Here is a 22,889-nt window from a genome sequence, read left to right on the forward strand (position 1 = left end):
CCGATTCTGCTGTTGAACTCAGCGAAGTTGAAGACCTTCTGCTGCTTGCAATTTGCTTTTTTAAACAATTCTAATTAAGGTGTGCGAAATAAGTTATTGGGACGCTATAAAAACAATTATTTTTAATAAGTTATGACGACTCATGCACAATTTTGAGCATATGTGTTGAAAATTTCAACTTGAAATGAATCATGAATGGATTAATTTGAATTATAATTCAAGAAAAATACACAAATTACTTAACAAAGATTTCTGAAAAAAATAAAAAAATAAATGTTGTAGTATCAGGTTTTATAATCTTCAATATTTCCTCAATATTTGTGAGCTGCAATACATTCTAAAATTGTATTTTATAATCCAACATATTTTTCATATTCATTATAATCATCAAATATTACAAATTATATACGATTAGCAATACTTTAATATCTAATAAGCCTCCAAGTCAAGCAGTCATACCGAAAGTTCCTTCCGTGTGGCAATTTCTGTCGGTTTGCCCAGTAAATTTGGGTCAGTGTTGGGTAGTTTAGTTCAGGAAGAGGTCATCGATCTTTATTTATGCCTGAAATGAAATTCCTTATAGCTTTTTGATGTCGACTGCAACAATGCGGAAAGTATGCCCGCAATCGAAGCTGTTTAAATTTTCGTCATAGTTATGGCATATTTGTGGCAAATTCGTGACTTCCTCTGCTTCCGCAGCGACCGCACACTAACCATAACTAAACTATCTTGTTTTTTGGGTATCGCCAAGCACAAAGTGCGACCACAAAGTCAGGGAAACTCAATTTTTGGTGTGGCTACCAGAGGGGGCGAGAGCGAAACACAAACAGTGACTGCTGAAAAAGGTTGAACGAATGGGAGGCGAAGATGAACCTGGAGGAGGTGGTGAATGTGAAGGTGTGCGCACACATGAACGCATAGCATGTAAACCAGACAAATGCTAGTGTGTGTGTGTGTGTGTGGGTGGGGGAGGCCTTGAATAGGGGGATACGCTTCGCGCTGCAGCTCAACTGTAAACATCATCATTGACGATGTCGGCGTCGCACTCAGAGTCGCAGTCGCAGTCATAGCCGTAGCCGTAGTCGTAGTCGTAGTGGTAGTCGTTGCCCCCGGAACTGACTAGAATGGCTGCCATGGACGATCTCTTGTGCGCCATAGAACGGCGATTGTGTCTATTTCCATGCGTTGGTTGCGCCGTTCCAACGTCGACAGTCCCGATGGATGCCTTTGATTCCATTTCACTTCATTTCATTTTTGTTGTCGCGACTGCGTCGCTGCTTTGTGGCAAGTCATGTGGGTTGCCCATCCACAAACAGCGAAATCAACGGCCCGGAATTGTGGACGATGATGGCTTGCCATTATGCACATACACACACACACACACACACATGCCTATACATGTATTGGATGTGCCTCTTCCTCAAGTTGCTGTTGTTGCTGCTGCTGTTGCTCCTCTCGGTTAAGTGTATGCCATTTTGTTGCATGGAAAATTCATTGGATTTCTCTAATTTAGTTCATAGTTGTTGTTTATGCCATTCCAATTACATTACGCTCGTCGCTTGTCGCTCGATAGACTGGCTGAAATTTGATTTTCATACACTTGTCAAGTGGCATTGTAATATTGTCTCGGAATGTGCAATGCCCAGAGCTTAGAGAGTCCGTTGCTCGTATATACATTCTTGATCAGTTGGAATGGACGCCTCCATAAAGCCAAAAGCCTTTGTTGATTAGATTGACAAAGCCTGCAGTCAGCTGGAGTCAATTTTCCTACTACATTTCTTACTATAATCATCATTGTAATGCTATGCTATGATATACTCTTCATATACGCTTCACTATTGTTCCTTTATATGTGAATTCCAAGCATAATTATTGAAGCTAGGGCCTTCAAACTGGGAATATGTATTCGTATTAAAAGGCCTCATGTGGTTTATTGAAAAGCGAAATATTATATTATCCGTAACAAGCCATCATCTCAGATAATAGAACCATGACTATCAAGTTGCAGTCATGGCTAATCGGAAAAATATATTTGGAGTAAATATGTTTCAATAGTAAATGAAAAGGACATTGATTTAAAGCTAAATCAATAACATTTGTTAGCTTTTATACTCTTCTCTATCTCTTCAGCTCAATAGGTACATTAAATATGCGTTACCGTATGCGGGGTATATCTAAAAGAAGTCTAACCTTTATAGTTAATCCATCTAGCCGATGGATTCCTTAATAGAGAGACTTACCAAGTATAGCGCAGTTAGGAAAATTACTTTTTTGTCTTACTTACTTTTAAGCCAACGGCTGTTTTCATAGCCTTTGTGGAAAACCCTTTCTCTTGTTGATATTTCTGAAATCCATTTCCTCTTCTATAACAAATATGTCCACTCACCCAAACAAAGTAAATAACCAATTAGAGTTTTGTTTTTGTTTTCATTCAATAATAGTTCTTGTTTATTTTTCAATATGCGCCTAGTTCTATTATTATTATTATATGTTTCGATTATTTCTCGCCTCATTATACATATATGGTATATATAAATAAATGTTATTGTTCATTGCGTGTTCATTTCAATGCTTACCATTTGTATTATTAATATTATTATTATTATTATTAACTTATGGTTTGCATTTTTTATAAGTTTTTACTTTGTTTCAAATTCAAATTGCTTGTAAATGAAATTCTTATCAAATTTACCAAACAATAGTCTCATCAAAGCCAATTGTAAAAAAGTTGGTGTCTCTGTCTGTATGTGTATCGTGTGTGTGTGTGTGTGTGTGTGTGTGTGTGAGTGTGTGTGCAGGTGCTTGAATTTGTTTTTAAATACATTATTATTCATACCTCGATTGCGTATGCATGTGTATTTATGCATTTATGTAACAACAAAATTATATAACGAGCATGTTCAACATGAAGCGTGTGTATAAAATGGATATTATGTAATAATTTATATTAATTTTTCTTGTTTTTTTTTTTTACTTTCCTTTTTTTATATAATTTTCTAACTGCTGCTTCTTTGAGGCATAATATTTAGCTATGCACGGCTTAGTTTAGTACACAATGAATTACTTACTTCGTAATTATTTTCCTTCCTTTCTTTTTTGGTTTTTTCACTTTTGTATTTGTGTGTGTCTTAAAAAATGATTTCAATTAGCTTAACTATCAAAAATTATATGCATTTTTCATCTATTTCATTTCAACTTATTTACAGTTTGTTTTATATATTATATATATATATATATATATGTATGTAACATGTATTTGCTTTATTATTGTTTGTTTCTTAACTATGAACATTTTGATAATATCATTGGCGTATGAACTTATCAATTTGGTTTGTTTTCATTTGTAAGTTTAGCGACTTCACATTTATCTAAATGAAAATATATCAAAAACGATGCAATTGCTGTTTCCCGTACCAAATTCTAGCGCGAATCGTCAAAACACTTAATGTTAACAATTTAATATCCCATTCAGTCAACTCGACTATCAAAAGTTGCTTAGGCATCATCTAGTAAATGGGGCGCAATGGTTCTTCTAATCTCCTTTTTTTTTTTTTTTTGTATGTATTAAAACATATTTTAACAACAATTCTAAGTAGAGTGTTATATTTTGCAAACTAAAAAACTTTTTTATTTTTTCAAATTATATTGTCAAGCACAATTACGGATTGTGTATATAGTACGGCGTATATTGAAATGAAGCTGTACATAGTATATGGTTTTGGTAATGCTCCAAAGTCAAGAGCTGAAAACGAAAGAAACTTCATAGAATCAGAAATGAAAAGAATTTTTAAGCAATATATTTTGTATGAAATTCTTGCATTCTAAGTAGTAAGTAGTAGTAAGTATTCCATGGAAAGGAATAGGAAACGAAATCTTTGGAAGTGAAATTCAAAAGAATATTTATTTTAATACACTTTCTAGCCATACTAAATCTCCTCTCCCAAAAGCTTATATAGCAGCATGATAAAACTGCTTTTACAACAAAAATTTTAGACGAAATGAAAGTATACGAAAGCTTTTAAGTATAGCAAGCTTTTCAAGAATTTAAGAAGCGCATTAAAGAGTAGCCATTACAGATAATATCGAAAATTATATAGCTTTAAGCCGAAAAAATGTTTTAAGCTGAACAAAGATTCTGTTAATAAAATTCATAAACTCAATTCACATGAGCTGAAAATTCTGATAGTTGTATCTGTCTATAAAATTTGAAAAAAAAAAAAAAAACACATCAAATATTTATTCTGTCATTATTAGTTTCAAGCTGTGAATTAAATTGATTTGCTTTGATTGATTTGAGTTATATAAATGTAAATAAAAATAAAAAAATAATAATTTCCCATTTTCAATGGGTTCGGGCTATAAAATTTTAATGTAAAAGAAATATTTTGAAGTTTTGAGAATTTTGAATTATGCCTATTGTCGTATGTTTATGAAATAAATAGTTTTTCTTGTTCACCAATTTGGGGGCACTTTGTGAAGGGCTCATTAAGCATTAACTACTAAATATTTCAGCTATTATAAAATAAATCAACGAGTAACTATGCATATTTAACAACAACTAACTGTGCTGTGCGCTCGTCATTATTGAATATTTGAATGTAAAATATATATTCAGAGTATTCGTGGTATTGGGAACATAAAAAGCGATGCATGAAAATTGATTATTTAAATAAATATTTCCAAAATGCATTTCGCAAATATTTTTTTTTTTTTTTTTTTTTTTTTTTTGTTTTGTTTGCTTTAATTTCGCGGATGAGTGAAAATAATTTGGAATTGGAATTTTTTAAGAATTTCAATTTATTTGTTGCTATCAACTTGCCTAATTTTAGCATTTGCATTCGTTTAATGTTTGTTTCTTTTTTGTTGGTTATTAATTAGTTACTAATGCATTACAAACTTATTTATAAACTATGCAAAAATTTTACATCTAATTGTCAATTTTTGTTTTTAATTATTTTTTTTTTTATTCTTTATTTTCAGCAGTACAAAAATTATTCATTGCATTTTCTTTTGTTATGTTTTGTTTCTGACCGTATTTGTTGTTGCTTTTTGTTTTGTTTTTCATATAACTAAATATACATTTTCGATACACATTGCAAACATTTTTTCTCGCATTAATATACACCTACTACATATTTCGTAATATATCTCATATACCTTGCCGATGCAGCCTCAATTCTACTGCCATCCACTCATCATATTCCTATGAAAATATGCGATATTGCATTGCCATACATGATTATATATCCATATCCACATCCATATCCACATATATATATATTGAATAACCTATGCTTAATACTATTTTCTGTTTCTTTGTTGTTTGTTTTTCTCTTCTTGGTTTTGCTTCTGCCAGGTTTAAAAATCATTTACGCTAAAAAGTAACTAAATGTAATCAATCTTAGGAATTATTCAGTTGGATCAATTATTATTATTTTATTCATGCTCTTATGTTGCACACACATATGCATATACATATATACAAGTATACATATACATGCATGTGTGTACCATATATATTTATATATGAATATATATGTATGAGTGTTTATATATTTGGTTTGTTTTGCTAAAACTTTTCAGTATAGTTTATCGACGGCCTTGGCGCTGGCCCTGGCCCTGGCTCTGGCCATGGTTTTTGGGCTTCTAGAATTCAGTTAGCTGGACTTGATTGACACTATGTTGGAAGAACAAATAGATTATCCGTAGTTAGTTCCGCAGTGATGATTAGCTTCTGCTAGAAATCGCTACTCGTCGATGGATTCCCTAAATTGCTCTCCACAGTGTCATCCTTGTGTCAGAGAGGCGCCTTATACACTTCAATCGCTGGCGTGAGCATGTCCACTCTCGTCGATATCGAAGTATCACTGAAAATACAAGAAATTCCATTTATTCGATTATTTATACATTAAATTATGTTTTGAAAACTACAACTTAAATTCTGGTCATATTTTGAAAATTTATTTTCAACAATCCTTACAATTCTACTTTCAAATCCTTTCTAGCCTAGTAAACTTAGTTACGAAAGCAAACTACAATTCAGATTCAAAGCATTTGGCACTTTCCTTACAAATTCCTGGCTCTCATGTTGTCGAGCCAATCTGAAGCAATTCATGAAAATAAAAATCGCTCAATTGTTCTCGGAAATCGCATTGCGTTCGAAGGATTTTACCACAGAGCTGATGCTGCTGCTGCTGTTGCTGAGCGGATATGATTGAATTATGCTAAAGAAAAAAAACTTTTATGGAAACAAAATTTCAATAACTTTGTTTTCAATCACAAAGTTCGAGGCGTGTGTAAAGTTGTGAAACACATCAAAGACGGCGACTGTTTAATATGATGCCCATTGAAAGTGCATAAAAAGTAAAGGAAAACAGTTGAATAAACTTTATTGAAAGAAATAATTGAAATAGAAGTGTCTGACTGGCTGATACTCAGTACTTAGAGTTGCGAGATGCAGGGTAACTTTTATAAATATGACAGAGAAGTAAAAGGAAAATACAGGAAACAAGCGGATAAAATTCTGCTTCAGTAATCCTCGATAGGGTCTACATTCAACATTTAAGTGTATAGCACTAGCATGTGAATGGGATATGTTGAACAGACTAGCAAGATGGCAAGAGAAGCTCACTATTCAAGCTGATCAAATATAAATATGTATATCTGTTGATGTATATGTATATACATAAACATAATATATCTGGTATGTATATCAATCATAATACCCACCATTATTATTCACTTTCAATGGGTACATTGTGCAAGGGGCAAGAAGGAAGCAAGATGGCGTAGGGAATGTGCCTCGGGCATAAAAGAAGTCAGCTTAAATAAACTTTCGCTGGCTGCAAGTCTCAGATATTCAGTACAAATCCAGTAACGGAGACGGAAAATGCTGTGAATGAAAGATGAATGAGCTGAAGCTGAAGCTGAAGATGAAGACGAAGCCGAAGCCGAAGCTGGAGCTGAAAGAAGGCCAGGACAAAACGGGTCTGGGCATGTGCAATGCGAAAACATTTTGAGCAGCTGCTGCCATATCCTGTTTTTATCAAAGTCGCTGCAGTGCGTTATGTATATGGTATTCAGGACACACTGCGAAATGGCAACTGTAGCAACTGTAGCAACAGCAGCACTGGCAACAGCAGCTCATGACGAGCTTCACTTTGTTTCATTCATTTCATTTCAGTTCAATTGTTATTTTTATTTATTATATTTCTTTGCGCTCTTTGGTTTCATTGTTGTTCGGCAAGTCGCTGTTGGCAGCACCCACAATGGGGTCCTTTGTTTGCTTGGATTTGGTTTCGCTTTTGTAAATGAAATGGAATTAAATGAAATGTACAATTTATTGTATTTAGGGGATTTCGAGGCGGCGAGCGGGCGGCTGGCGAGAAACAAAACCAAAATCGCATTTCCGCTTCCTATTCCAGTACAAGTAATGTATACTACTCGCTCTCTCTACATATATGTTTATGTATATGTATGTATGTGTGTGTGCGTGCGTGTGTATACGCATACATGCAAAAGTAGTTGTAGCGCACAAGCTGCTCCCTTTATTGGCATTTTATTTTAGTTTTATTTATATTTATTTCTTCGCCATCCAGCTCGATTTTCCGTGCTCTGGCAATTCACTGCATTAGCAGCGCATATTGAATTAAATAGATATCTCGTTTTATTTTGCGGAAGTTATTATGCTCAGCGTCTAGAAAACGGCTACAATGGACAACAACAACAACAACAGTATTACTTGGCTAAATGCAGGCTAGCAACAAGATAAGCGTCATACCATGTACTAGGGAAAATTTGCGGCTTATGGCCAATGAGGTGCATAAGAGGCTAAGGATTTTCTTTTAGTCGATTATGCTTTTTTTCTGGCTAGGATTCTACAATTATTAGTCAAGTTGAGTATTGCAATTATTTTTCATATTCATATATAACGAATTACTGTAGGGCTTAAGCGCAGACGAAGGCAAAAATAATTGCCAGGCTGTTAGATAAGATGTTTTGTATAAAGAATAAACAATTTGTCTTGCAAATACTTGAGCGGTGATTCGATTAAATTTCGACTATATGCTAAATAGTTCTGCATGTCTAGTTGCTGTTGCAAACATACTTATTCACATATATATATATACATACATATATATACACATAATACATATATACATTACATATGTACACACATATTACATAAGCAGATAAATTCCCATACGACTCTTGCTTTACGTTTGCATTTTTACGCCGTCGCTGGGCATTAGGGTTTAATATCCGATCCTAATAATGTTTTCGTGGGGGAAGTCTAGGACTATAATGTGTATCTGAGTCATAGCATTCTCATAGAAAATTTGTTATGGGACTTATTAAATGTATCTTTAAATTGGATTAAACATCATCTGCGTATACCTAACTAGGAATGTCGCAATATATAATCATGTTACTGTAGTTGTTTAAATGTATATTATATCTAAAAAACATTTTAGAGATATTTCGATTGGATTCATTACATAAAAGAAAGTTAGTTCATAAACAAGTGCTATGGGTGGACTTAACATTCAAGACTTTAGGTTTAGGTCGAGATCGACATACGAGAAACAGATGTAAACAATGCATTTGATTATATAAACATTTTGATTTCACTACGGACAGATAGACAGAGCTAGAACAGCTTGTTATCATCCTGATCAAAAATACATGTATATGTATATAAATATAAGTATATCTTTTATGCGCCCTGCCACACCTCTTTATGGCTCTAACAACCTTTAAAAAAAATAAAAAACTTGTATATACTAAAATCAGTAATTTTCTTTTTTCACATATTTTCATTTCTCTTTGGATACTACAATTATTTTGAGAAAGCAAAGAAAATTTTCAAATATTTCCAAAGTCAATTTAAATATTTTAATGAATTTTTTATTCAGTTTTTCCCTTGTTTGTTAACAGTTTTAATCATGTTTCCACCTGGCCTAATTGAGTTGCCAACTTCTGTGTTGTATTATAACAGAATTAAGTAAAGTTTTCAGTTTTGCTTAGCAATTTCGATGTCGACACATCGAGGCTCGACTGACTGCTTGACTGCTCGACTACTGGACTGAGCAGCAGGAATGCATCGATGGAACGCGCTCTCCTGCTGGCCGACTGCAAAAGGCGTGCGTGTGGCCTGACAGCCCGCAGATAGCAGCTGCAGGTGGCGCATTAACTGTTCGAGTGTTGCACTCAAGTGCAATCAAGTTCAAAGTGGAAAGCACTAAGCAAATAGCTATTGTACACTCGACAACTGTTGCCGATCAATTGAAACTGAAAATCTGAAAAGCCAACTCAAAGCATGCCAAACGAGGCTGCTAATCGAGTGTGAGCGAAGCCAAATAGAAATTTTATTTACTATGACTATGTAAACGGAAACATGCATGAAATGCTAAAATTTACTCGACAATATTTGAATATATTGATTGATTCTAACTGGAGCAGATTTAGAAAAACAAAAATGATTGCTTTAAACTAGAGCATATATTAAAAGACAACAAATACAGGGAAGTTGATTAGAATAGAGATAAACTGCTGCAAGAATATTGGTTTTTGATTTATCAAGCCTTTTAGGAGGAGTCCATATATCTATCTATTTATTTAGCTAAAAAGTTGATTAAAAAATCATGTTTAATATAGTTTTTATATGTGTACGTCATTAGGGGCGTAACTGTATAAGATGGATCTTTCTATAAGAGTAACGAGCATTCAAAGTTTGAACTGAAATACGAAAATATAGGCGTTCATATTCCAATTGGAATTTTAAATTCTTTTAAGCACTGACAAGAATAGCGTGTATTAATTGATTCTCCTACTTTATCAAAGTGGAGAAACGCTAGATACTTCCAATTTATATGAATATATAGTATATTTGTATATGGCTTACAAAGCTTATAGTTTACATCTGTAGAAATTTGCTCTAAAGATTAGTTTGATATGGGTTTTCTTAAGTTTATTAAACTTTAATTAAATCTCTACTAGCAGGACTTCATATAACGTTACTTAATAGCTTAATAAATAAATATGTATTTTCAAAAAGTAAAAAAAAATCATTTATCAAACTTTGTTGCATCTATAGATGGGCTTAAATCCTGATTCTATCTAAAGAGCTATGAATACAAAACGGTAATTAAACATAATGAATGTGTTTTTACACTAAATGATATTAATGCCTAAGCTCTGCGCAATAAATAATCCCGTGAAATGCGCAGCCAACTAATACGCATATAGCGTTTGTCATAAAATTCCTCAACTGAAGATTAACTATGGTATGGAGTACGCTGTCCAGCTGCTTTTTGTAGCCGATGCTGTGCTGTGGAAAAATCCGTGTTCCGGGCTCACCGCAAGCTGCAACACTCTTTAGACCCACGTGTGCTTAACTACGTACCTACACTTGGCTGTGGGCTCAGCTCTTTGGCCAGGCCATGAAAAGCGTTTGTGGTAATTTTGTTGGTGCTGCAGCCTCGACTGTTTTCAACTTTAGGGACTTTTGGTTAAATGAAAATTTAATGTGTTAGTTCCGGTCGAACGGTTGGCCACATGGTCGGCCTGCCTACAGTCGGCCTGTTGTTCGAGCCAAAACGCAGCATCAACGCGCATGTAATTTAATTTACGCGAAACACTCCGTGCCGCAGTGTCTGTGTCGCATTTTCAAATTAAATACATAGAACAGCAGCTGACCTAGCTGTCTGTCTGTCTGCATGTCTGTCTCTCTCTCTCTGTCTGTTCTGTCAGCTTGCCTGTTGTGTGCTTAACACCTGTTCGACCCACTTTCGTCCATGGCCCGCAGCTACGCTCTCTGATTGCCATTTGTAATCAGTTCGCGCTGACTAGTCAAGTTCATAAACTTGCTAATATTTAACCGCGCAGCCATTTGCATGTTTATAAAGTAGCAATTAGTATACAAAGTCGTTTGATGCTCAGTTACAAACTCTTTCGGCTGACAACGTGCATAAATTGCCCGATCATATGGCAAAGTTATCAAGCCAATTGCCAGTCGAAGAGCTGCAAAGCAAAATTCTGCTAAGGTACATCAAAAATATTAATGACTGAATCGAGAATTTATATCTCGACTACATAGTAGACTAAGTTAGACTTGGTATATTTAATCAGTTGAGTATTCTTTTAGATAAGTTGAAATCGGCTCTCGATCAAGCGAATTGTAATTAAATGCAAATATTTTCACGTCGCAATAGATTGTAAATACGAGTATATTCGATGCTTTAAATAACACTTGACAATATTTTTTCATATCAAATGCGTATGCTTGATGTTGGTGTGAATATGGGTGTGGTTGGGCTGCTGGCACGCCCATTGGGCATGAGCACATCATGTGTTGTTGTTGTTGCTGTTGTTGTTGGCCATATGGCAGCACTTTAAATGCAAATGAAAGTTGTCCTCTTCCGATGGCGGTGCGTCGAGGTCGCTTACATTTCACGAAGTGTTTTCTGTTGCCGTTAGGTTGCCTGTGTGGACAGACAGCGTGTGTGTGAGGGTGTATGCCTGGGCTGCATTTGCATAAAGCTCTCAGCTAGCGTACATATTCGGTTAGGCTTTTTGGCCGCACAATGTCTCATGAGCCTTTGTGTGTCAAGGCAGCTGCAGCAGATACTTGTTGAACACAGCCTTGCAACTTGAGCAATGTGACACACACACACACGCATGCTCTGATACACACACAGACACACTTAGCTGGAGATGCCTTGAAAATAGCAAAGGTCGCCCGGCGCTGACATCTCGCACCCAAACGCTCAAATCAATGCCGCAAAAAGCGTATAAACAAACTTGAATTTTTAAACAATTTTTGGTCGAGACGATGAATGGGGCGGCAACTTTTTAGTTTGCTGTGCGTGGGCGTTTCCAATCCAATTGCCAACTTACATTCAAGTCAAACAAGCTGCCCATTTCAGCCAACTTAACGCTCGATACTGTGTAACTGCCACAGACAACTCATCAGCGCTCTCTCTTTCACTCAACCGTCTGCTGTCTCTTTCAATGAATGAAATGTCTTCTTCTTTGTCGTTTCACTTTTCTTTTCGTTTTTCTTTTCACTTTGTTTCTTCTTGTTTTTTTTTTCTTGTTCTTGGTTGGCAAATACAGTGAAAAGTTGTGGGATCTTTGTTTTGGGCACTCATGCGGGCCACAACAAATCGAAGAGTTTGCCATTAATCAAAGCAGAGGCAGGCTACGTGATTGCTGCTCCCAGTGCAGCGAGGGCCTCATAAATAACTCGATCTGCGTAGCATATTCGCTTTCGCAAAATAAAGATTTCTGTATGTATACAATGTGTATTAGGGGCGAAAGTGTTGCTTGGCCGGAAATCGGGAAAACCTTCAACACTCAGACATTTAGTTTCCGTTCATTAATTTCCGCTTACAACTCAATCATCACGGATTTTATACCCTTCTTTTTTTCTCTTCTTCTTTGCTTGGTGGTGACAATTTCTGCGCATATTTCGTTATATACATTGAGCTGGTTTTCATATTTTGTTTTTTTTTTCCTTTTCCCATAATTTTTTCCAGTTGCTGTGCGGAAGCTCTGGTTGAAGTCAGCTCATGTCCAATTCCATTTCCATTTGCTGGCCGTGTTTGCGGTTCATGGCAAATTTCATTTTGGCCTGGCATTTGTTAAAAGGTCGCACCGGTCGCATGATTTATTTGCCGCTGCATTGATTTCGGTCTCAATTTCGGGTTGTCGGCCCATCATAGCAGAGCCTCCCTCGTCTCCCATTTTGGAATTTGGCTCTCGATGCTTGTGTAATGAAATCACAGCTTGCCACTTCGCGGACGCTCTCTCGCTCGCCCTCCCCCTCTCGCTCACTCTCGCCCTCTCTCTGTGTGAGTGTTTCCTGCTTAATTGTTAAATCGAATTGGCAGCCGACAACGTTGCGTATACGTAATGCGATTATAAATGTGTTGATTACAATCAGATTAACATTTTAATTGGATTCGCATTGTTGTGCAATAATTAATGCTCTGTTCAGCACACTGAAATTGTGAATCGAAAGCGCATAGATTACAAATTAAGGCATAAGCATAGAGCCTGGCCCCAAGGCACTCGCTCCTCCAGCCAACCCACATAACAAGATCATCATCAACAATGTCGAAACACCAACCATCTAATTAAGTGTTGTTTAACGACAAAGCATTGCCACGCTAGTTATTCGACTTGAATTCTTAAATTCAGAAAGGTATATACACATATTTATATTAAATTCCACTGGCTCAGAGCTATTTATAAAATATTTTTGTTTATTTATTTTTTTTTTTTTTATGAGTTATATATGAATTTAATATTTGCGTTGCTTTTGTTTGTTTCTTTTTGCTTTTTGCGTTTTGCATTTTGTATTGTTTGCTTCTTAAATTTGGTTTCCTGGGCGTATTTTTGCAATATTTGGTCACTTGTGTTTGTTAATGTGTACAGAGATTTTGCTAGGCAGCAAATAAATAACAAGTCTTTCGTAAAATCGTTTGCACTTGACGACCCGAAAGGGGCCAAAGTCAAACTTCTGCCGGCCACATTTGCCCAAACTGACTTTGCTCCGTGCACCGTTCGAAGGGGTGCGAACCAAATTTTACGAGCTGTTGCACCAAACTTTAAAAAAAGAGCAGAAAAAAAATAATCAAATACCGAAACCATTTTCCCAGAGTTTTTGCGCAGTTCAAATACTCGGTTTTTTTTTCAGTTCTGTTGCTGCACGTAAATGTTGCACGTATCGGTGCGACATTTAAGCCAAGAGTGGGTCAGGCAGCAGGAATGCGTTGACGAGACAGCAGCCATAACAATGGCCAACATATAAACGAGTGCCGGCCTCTCCGGGCCAAGTCGGTACTGTTAACCGTTTTGTGCCATGCGTAAATTGCGTGCAATCAACGCCTGCAGCCGAGAGCAAAGCGCACGGCGACTTCATCCTAACTAATTGCGCATTTTTATCTCAATTATTGCAGTTTACTGCTTTCGACTCTGTTCTCCTTTCCATTTAGCGATTATGAATGTACGTGTGTGTGTGTGTACGGGTGTGTGTGCTAAGCTCGTTATGGCGCTTTGAAGGATAAAATTCCGCAAATGCATTTCAGTTTTAATCTCTTGTTACAGTCCTTGATTTACAGACTCTTCAATAAATTGTAAACTGAAAAGACAATTCTGTTATACAACTAATTGTGTTCTATGTGCTACGTTTACCAACACTGGTTTTCATATTTTTTCACTACTGAGCAACAACACTCATCAAGATTTAACTGATTTGCGTAGATTTTATGAATATTATTTCTGTATATTTATTGCGCACATTTCTTCTAAAGTTTCTTTAGTTTCTTTCGGGTATATCCCATAAAACTGGCACAATTTGATGTTTACTTAAAGTTCGAAGCACTCGAAAGATAAGACTCAGCAGCCACCGGCTCAGAAGACAAACATAACTGGCACACAAATTGCAAACATTTTTCGAATGCTTTTCGGCAATTTTCAGCCATTATCGTTAATCCCGTGTGCCTTGACGTTTATGTCTGTGTGTGTGTGTGTGTGTGCTAGCATTGTCTGGCAATTTGAAAATGTATGCAAACAGTGCTGCAAGCTTCACTATGATAAATTCGGCCAAAAAAGCAAAGCGTTGCCAATTACTAGAAAAGTCAACAGAGAGCGTCAGCAGATTTTGTGCGCCAAAAAGTATGCAGAACTTGGGCACGCATACAGAAACCCAAACACGCCCACACACACACACATACACAAGCACGTACATACATTGTCAATGAACTGAAGTGAGTTACTTGTAATTACCACAAAATTCAATATATACAAAACCCCAAGTGCTGGCAGCCACCCAGAGACAGCAGCAGCACCACCACCACCACCCAGTTAGTAGTCAGAAGCAACCGCTGCTGCTGTGGCTACTGCTTCTGCTGCTGCTGCTGCTGCTGCTGCTGCTGTAGACAAATATCATTTGCCTCCTTTGCCTAACGACCGGCAGCTGTCTGCGTCATGTGGCAAAGTCTTGCGAGAATGCAAAGACCGCAGCAGAGCTCACGCACAGCTGCCGCAGCCAACTCACTGGCACCACCCAACAGCACCACCCACAACCCACAGCCCACAGTGCCACAGTGCCACAACCGCCCATCTCATCGAAATGGCAGCTGTAAAAAATCACAGCATCAGCATAAAAGTGCTTAAAAGCAGCCGCCGTGTCCTGTGCTCGCGTTCATTGGGCTCTTATTATGATTTTTCTTTTCTCTTTTTTTTTCGTGTTCACTTTTTACGCTTCATTTTTTGCGCCGAAATGTACATAGATCTGACATCTAAACAGACGCCACCATTTTCGTTGAAAGTTTCAATACTCGCTCACGAAAACCCAAGAAGAGTATATTGGCTTAGCTGCTCTAGAAATGGATGGAAAAATGAATTGTTAGACCAATTGGAATATAGCGAATCAAAGAGGTTCAAATTGTCGATTTATATATAGCTGCTCCCTGAACGAGTATTGTGCAGTCAGTTTGACTTTTTATGCTCCAACAATTTGAATCGATTTTCGTCGGTCAAGATTAAACAGCTTTCAATTTTTGAGCAAACTGAATTGAATACATTTCTTAAGAAATTTCCATTCACTTGCTCATAATTTGGCAATTCTTATTCAATTATTATGAGAAAAAAGGAATAATTAACCGCGTAGATTTTCCCTAAACTAATACCGTTTATAGACCCCAAATTCCTTCCACTTGGCTTGGCTTGACTTGACTTGGTTTTCCCTCTAATCTGATTCGCAGCTACGCGTCAATAATGATGGCTCATGGGCAAACGAATGCAGCTAAGGCTGCTGCTAATGCGGTAACTTAATTCAATTTTGGCCTTTAATCCAATCAGTAAATTTGAGAACATTTCTAATTGGACGAGGCAGGCAAAAGGCCAGCCAACGTTATGTGCAGATAATATATAAGCATTTGCATTTTAATTGGCATTTACTAATTAAAAAGTTTGCAATTTTCCCAAAAACAAGACAAGACACAATGAAATTTTAATTGGCATGGGAAATTGTGGGAACAACTCAGAACCCTCATCAGATTCGTCGAACTGTGAATAAAATGTGCGTCTGGCTTATAATATTAGACGAAAATAATTAGTTTCAGAAGGTCACAAATGCGATCTCAAACAAATGAAGTCTCGAACACAATGTTGTCCATATAGATTTTGATAGACTGTAAGTGTAGAGTGAAACATTTAGGATTTTGCAAAAATAATCGATGGGTGAGAATCGAGAATCTCGAGCGACTGACTGAACAACGATTTTAGTGCGAAAATTATTCTGATTGTGTTAGAATAAATGACAATAATAATATATAGTAAGTAATAATATTAAACGAAATAACTATAATGATAACAATAATAATGATTACAATAATATATAATATAATATGACTAATATGTTAACTATAGAAGAGCATTTGATATCGATGGTAATAAATAAGAAATAAAATTTTTATAAATAATATAATCACAAAAATATTATTTTTTCTTATTATAATAGTGATAACAATAAAATTTAAAATGAATTTATATATTTTTAAGTTTTTATGTTATATTAGATATGTATCAAGAGAACAATCGAATAACAATAGTTACAATAAGCTCTGAGATGGTGAGCGGATTTTCTCAATATGTTATGAAATGAAACACAGCGAAAGTTCTTATTAAGAAAAGATCCGCAATGTTTATCAGTGTTATGGATTGCTCTTCAATAATTATCGTCACAATGATTGACTCTAAAATACTATCGTCCCTATCGATGGCCCTCTAGCTCTAAATGCAATTGGTATACATATATATAATAAATAATAATAATATTACAAAAAATTTTTTATATTACAAAATTGATATACATATATAGACTACAGATTCTACTTCTTCAGCCTCTACTTAAAATTTCCCAACAATCTTTAATCTATCAAACACTTAACGCAAGCCACCTGCCACCTGTCTGTCGAAAGCTAAGATTATTTAGATGGAGTTCCATTCGAAATTGTAATGTAAGAAAGCACATAAACTATAGCAAGTGAATAAAACTGAACAATGGATTGTGCGTGACTCAATAAAAGCAGCGCGACCATATAAATCGACAATATTGCGCATAAATGTGTTTAAAATTACGCATTGCTCATACGCAGCGTATGGCAATATTTCCGCTTCATGGCATTTTATATGCATGCAGAGACAGAGAACGGGTACAGCATTGAAGCTGGTCCGAGACCATTAAGTATTCAGCTCATAGACAGAAAGCGCAGACATTCGCTGGCTAATGGAGAATGACAGCAACAACAGCAGCAGCAGCAGCAACAGTAAAGGACACCAATACGAATCCGGTTTGGATTGGCAAGTAAATGGCTCGCTCGCCTTTGCCCACGCTGGCCAAATGCAATGCTATTGATTTTTCATTTTCGGTTTCATTGCCTGCCAAGAGGCGCAACAACAACAATGCCGGCCAACTAAATGCCAAATGAGAATTAGCCCAAGCACGCAGCGGGCAATTCTCTCTTTGTTTTTCTTCTTTTTTTTTGGATTTTAATATTATTTTTTATTATTATTCGCTTTAATGGCTATTTTCGTCGATTGGCGTGGAGTGGCCAACGCACTGGCATTTTGAGTTGGCCATGGCCATGCCAAGTTAACGTGAACGATGAGCCAATACACACACACAGACATAGTTGGACTGTGTGTCTGTGAGCTAGTCATAATATTCGTATTCAAAGGACAACGGTGACTCTCCTGGAAGCATAAAATTTCAAGTCAAGCCATAAAAACGGCTGCGACTGTGTGTGTTTGTGTGTGTCGCGACTTTTGGCGAGTGGGTTGCCAAACAAAAGCAACAACAATAACAGCAGCAAAAGCCAAAAGTAAAAGCAAAAGCAAAGCCAAGCAAAACAAAATTAGTTTCATAAGTTTTTTATGAGTTCATCGCTTTTTTGTGTGCTATATGCATATACATACATATATATATATATTTGTATAGAGTATATACATACGTGTGTGTGTCCTTAGACACCCACATTCGCCCCGACTGACTAACCAGCTTTTGTGCCAAGGGTCGAACGAGAGGGCTGTCGCGTGGGCGACGCCTCTCCCCAAGTACCCCAGCTGCTGTTGTGCTGGCACTTCCGCATACACACACACACACACACACATGCAGTTTCATATACATAAGCTTGCGTACTATGGGCCACGCAAATAATTCACAAATGAAATATATACATAGAGCAGGAAGCCAAGTAGTATACATATGTATATTGCGAGTAAATTTCTTTTGTTGCCTGGCTAGACGTTTAGTCCTGCACCTTGTGTATGGGTGTGGTTGTGTGTGTGTTTATGTTTGAGTAACAGAACGCGATTTGGAGAGCGAGCGAACAGCAACGTTGGCGACAATTTGTTAAATTGTTATTGTTATTTCTATGTTAAATGCTTCACTGCCCACACAATGAACAGCGCCCAGGCACCTACAGGCCCCGCGCAGCTCTACCCCTCAAGCGACTCGCATTGGAAAGTTTCGTTGCTCTGGCTGCTCGACGCTGACTGCACGTAGCGTCAATCTGCATAAATTATGTGAAATTTACAAGGACAACAAAAGGGACAAGCAGCAGCAGCAGCAGCAGCAGCAGGAGTAGCAGCAGCAGCAGCAGCAGCACCCACAATAGTCACAGCTGGCAGCTAGAAAAACTTATTACAAAAAGCAAATGTTGTACAAGAATTTTGTTTTAATGCTCAGCGCCTTCATTCGTACTGTCAGCTGAGTCAAAGACTAGCAAAAAGCCAGACAAAAGACTGTGAAAAGATCAGAAATATAGGACAACTTTTCATTCATCTGACAAATTTTGAGAAGCGTGAAGAAAATGTTAACCAAATTTAGTCTACGAAGAAAAAGTTAGCTTAGCTTAGGAAATTAAATAAATAGCATGATTCGAGTGCAGAATTTTAATTTAATTTTCCGTAAATTCCCAGTCTAAGGTCAAGTTTTAACCCAGAGCTGCACAGAGCTGATAATATTTAAAAACTAAGCTCTGTTGTTAAAAAAAAAAAAAAAAAAAAAACAAATAAACAAAAAACATAAATTAGAAGCACAAAAAGAAAAGCTCATAAATCTGTCAGGCAACAAGGCGCGACCACACATCTGAAATATTCACAGGTGTTGCGAGCGGCGACTAGCATAACGCATTCAGTTGTGCCGCCTCGCAAGGACAACAACAGAACACCAGCAACGGTAAGGGCAGCAGTGGTAGGACGAGAGCCAAGCCAAATCGTGTGAGACTTGACGATTTAGCTGGTCCTAAGTAGCCCGGCTCTAGGCCAATAGCTAAGTGGGCTGGCCGTATTGGACGTCGTGGCTTGCGCTGGCAATTGATTTTCTCACACCTACACAACGCGAGGGGAGGGAGAGGACAAGGGCGAGGGCGTGGGCGAAGGGGCACGCGCGGGTCGACAAGTTGATTTTCTATGTTTGAGCACATTTCATTTGCTTTCAGTTGATTTGGTTCTGGTCTTTGGCAAAGGCATGTCAAGTACATAATAATATCATCAGAGCGGCCAAGTTTCGCTTTGATATTGTATTTAGTTCGCTTTCGTCAGTCTGACGCCAGCCGAGCAGGTGTCAATTATGTAAGCTGAAACTGAACAGAACTGAAGCTCTGACACATGAAAGCAACAAATTAATCCATGCCAATTTGTTTCAGCAAATTGGGCAAGACAAGGCACGGCAAGGCTTGCTAGTGGCTCCCATTACCAAGTATTCGTTGCCCAGTTAATAGCATAATTGTAAGGCTCAAAATGAATTAAGATTTGCATTACATACAAGTTAATCAGCTTAACGCCAGATTTTGTAAGGTATACTGAAAGCGTGAAAGCCCATTAAAGCATGGCATACACAAAGCTTTAAAGCGCATTAAAGCATGCTTTAGCAAAAGCAGGAAGTCATGACCTATATATTAAAGTATATATAATAGATCATTAGACCTTCCATATTCGAAAGCTCTGTCTAACTTCAAAGTTATTCAAATATCAACTACTAAACTTTAATTAATCCAAGGATTAATTAATATCTTTAGCTTGAAGTTTTTAATTAAAAAAGGACTTAAATATAAATATAAGAGCACATTAATATATAGATATAAAAGCTTTAATGTTACTGACGGATACAAAAGCACATTAAAGCATATAATTAGTACTTTAAAAAAACCTTTCCTCTATAAAATATCTATGTCTATATTAAAATCAAGTTTGTTTAAATTAAAAAATAAGCCAAAATAATAAAAAATTTAAGTTGTATTAAGTTATTTGGGTAGGCAATGCAAATCGATCGATGGCTCAGCCATTTATTAATGTCGAATGCATAATGCATGGGGAATGGAGACGATGGGCTCGAGCGTTTAATTATTGACACTTGTTTGTAAATAAATTTTTATGAGTTGTTGGCGAACGAATTGAAAGTGTGGCATCATTTTCATTTCATCTGATTGTTGGTTGTTGGTTATTGTTGCCGTGACATTGCCCTTTAGTTGATGCTCTCGAATTTCGTCCTCGTCCGACTAATAAATTATGAACCATACGGCTGAGGCAGAACTGAGCGTGAGCTGGCCAAAAGCTACTTAGCGACTTAGCGATTGGCCGGGTCGCAATGGAATGGAATGGAATGGTGATGGTATGGGCGCTGGTGAGATTAACGTCCATCCGAGTGCCGACAAATGCGAATTGTGAATTCATGTGGCTTTGACACGTGCCACCGAGATGGATGCGATTGATTCTGGATGACATCGAATCGAAATAAACCAAAGAGAACTTTTCTACAGTTTAGATAGCAGAGCAAGTGGATGGCAAGAGGGGACGAGAGTCAAAGTGTAGAGAGCAAATACTGTGAGCACCGCCGGCTGTTGCCTAATTGACGAATAATCCACTTTTCACAGTTCCTCAACTAGAGACGGTGAGCGAGTGAGATTTAATCGTGCGAGCGCTGCATTTTATTATTGACTGTAATTAATTGTCCGCATGACAAGATTATTGGTTGAGAGGAATGACTCTTGTATAGCCAGCTGCACAGTGCTTCATTTGATTACGCTCCATTTGTGTGTTCACTGTTTTTCATTCTTATTAATTTTCATGCTCGCTCGCACTGTCCTTTCCGCCGACTCTCGGCAACAACTGAATGGCGCTTCAATTATCTTTCATTGGGCGAAGGCGACATAATTGATGTGCGGTTTCCACATTCATGGGAGATTAAGTGCACGATATATGTATGTATGTATGTATGTGCATGCATCAATAAGGACTGGCCCAAGTAGCTCTTCTTGTGGTAAACGATTTTGATCAAATCAATTTGCAATAATTAGTATATCTAAGCTGATTGTTGCGGTTAACTAACTATACTAACTATATGTGTGTCTCTCTCTCTCTCTCTCTCTTTCTTCCTCTCCCTTACTCCTTGTTCTCCTTCACAGTGATTGAGCATTTGGCATTTCGCATTTCGCATTTCACATTCATTTGTTAATCCAATGCAAATAAGTCACATTTATAATTATGTACGAGCTCAACGTTGCGTATGCGTAATATTATTATGCACTGATATTATTTATTGCATTTTCGAAATAATTATGCCATCAGGAATATGAGCAAACATTAATTAATTTATGCGCATCATTTCAATGTGAACTGTAAATATAATTAATTTCATATCAAAGGCAACCGAGGCAAATCGTATAAATGCTGTCCTGGCCGGCGGCATTCAGCACTAAGAAATACGGAGTGTGGCAAATGGCATTTAAATGAAATTGCAACAATAATGCTTAATTGTGTGCAATGGCCTAATACGCATTATTTAATTGCATTCCATGTCAGGAAAAATGAAAAACAAAAACGAATTGAACGAGTTGTTAAAATTCAAATGAAAATGGGCTACGTGACGGGCTTAAATTGTGTATACAAGTCATGAATTGCTTAGCTTTAATAGGCAATTTGTAGTCGTAATCCAAATGAAAATAGCTAAAGCACACACACACGCATACACGCACATTCAAGACAATGAAATTATTTTACACATTGAGTGCGGCGCCGGCAGCCGATAAACCGATAAAGCGAAAAGCCAAATGCTAAATGCAACCGGGTCGAAATATTAGAGGCAAATGCCACGATTTAATGACCAATAAATCGATTCGCTGCTTGTTGCTGACTGAACACCCACTGCAACGCCAGCGGGTCAACTCAATTTTCGGGAGGCTGAAACTGAGACTGAAGCAGTAGCTGGAGCGGGAGGTGGGGCTGGAGCTGGAGCTGGAGCTGGGGCTGGAGCTGGAGCTGGCGCTTATCGGCACGCATGCACGCCAGCTGGCGGCAATTTGGATACGCAGATAAAGCATTTATTGGTCACATAAAACGGGTGAAATTACTTGCCAGCCGGCATTTCCGTCACCCACTGCTTTTGTGCCTTTGTATATCCTTCGGCTGACCGCTGTTGAGTTTTGCTATGTAATTTCCTTTTGTTGCCGCTCGTCGTCCATTCAACTCAGCACAAAAATCAATTTACGATGGCATTTTCTCAAAAGAAAAATTATATATATATATATGTATATATATACATATATGCTCGGACAACATCTCGGCCATTGAAATGAACGACAGAAAATTAGACAAATTGTGCAAAGGCATTTGTCATTTGCCTAAAAGGTTTCCCAGCTGTCATTGTCCTGGCAACTACCACAATAGTTACCTGCAACAACAACAACAACAACAACAAGAGAACATGAAGGCAATAAAACATTTTTCACTCAGATTTCAGGTGCATTTCGTTTGCCTAAATCTATTATCTGTAGCAGCCTTAGCTCGTGCACAAAGCAATGCTCTGTGAAATATTC

At 37.1% G+C, this 22,889-nt stretch overlaps 1 protein-coding gene and 1 long non-coding RNA gene across 2 annotated transcripts in view; one reads left to right on the forward strand and one right to left on the reverse strand.

Annotated features, from left to right (window-relative positions):
• The window catches only part of LOC116804878, a 36,661-nt gene that overhangs the window by 13,278 nt on the left and 494 nt on the right, over nucleotides 1-22,889 (forward strand). The window lies entirely within an intron of this gene.
• LOC6575219 (protein tipE) overlaps nucleotides 5,492-22,889 on the reverse strand; it is a 29,010-nt gene continuing 11,612 nt past the window's right edge. The window contains exon 2 of the mRNA XM_002001197.4: nucleotides 5,492-5,867. Coding sequence (XP_002001233.3) covers nucleotides 5,798-5,867 — 70 coding nt within the window. The 3' untranslated portion in view covers nucleotides 5,492-5,797. The remainder of the gene's footprint in view (nucleotides 5,868-22,889) is intronic.

Source organism: Drosophila mojavensis, unplaced genomic scaffold (assembly GCF_018153725.1).
Source record: "Drosophila mojavensis isolate 15081-1352.22 unplaced genomic scaffold, ASM1815372v1 contig_231, whole genome shotgun sequence".
In the NCBI taxonomy this organism is placed as follows: domain Eukaryota; kingdom Metazoa; phylum Arthropoda; class Insecta; order Diptera; family Drosophilidae; genus Drosophila; species Drosophila mojavensis.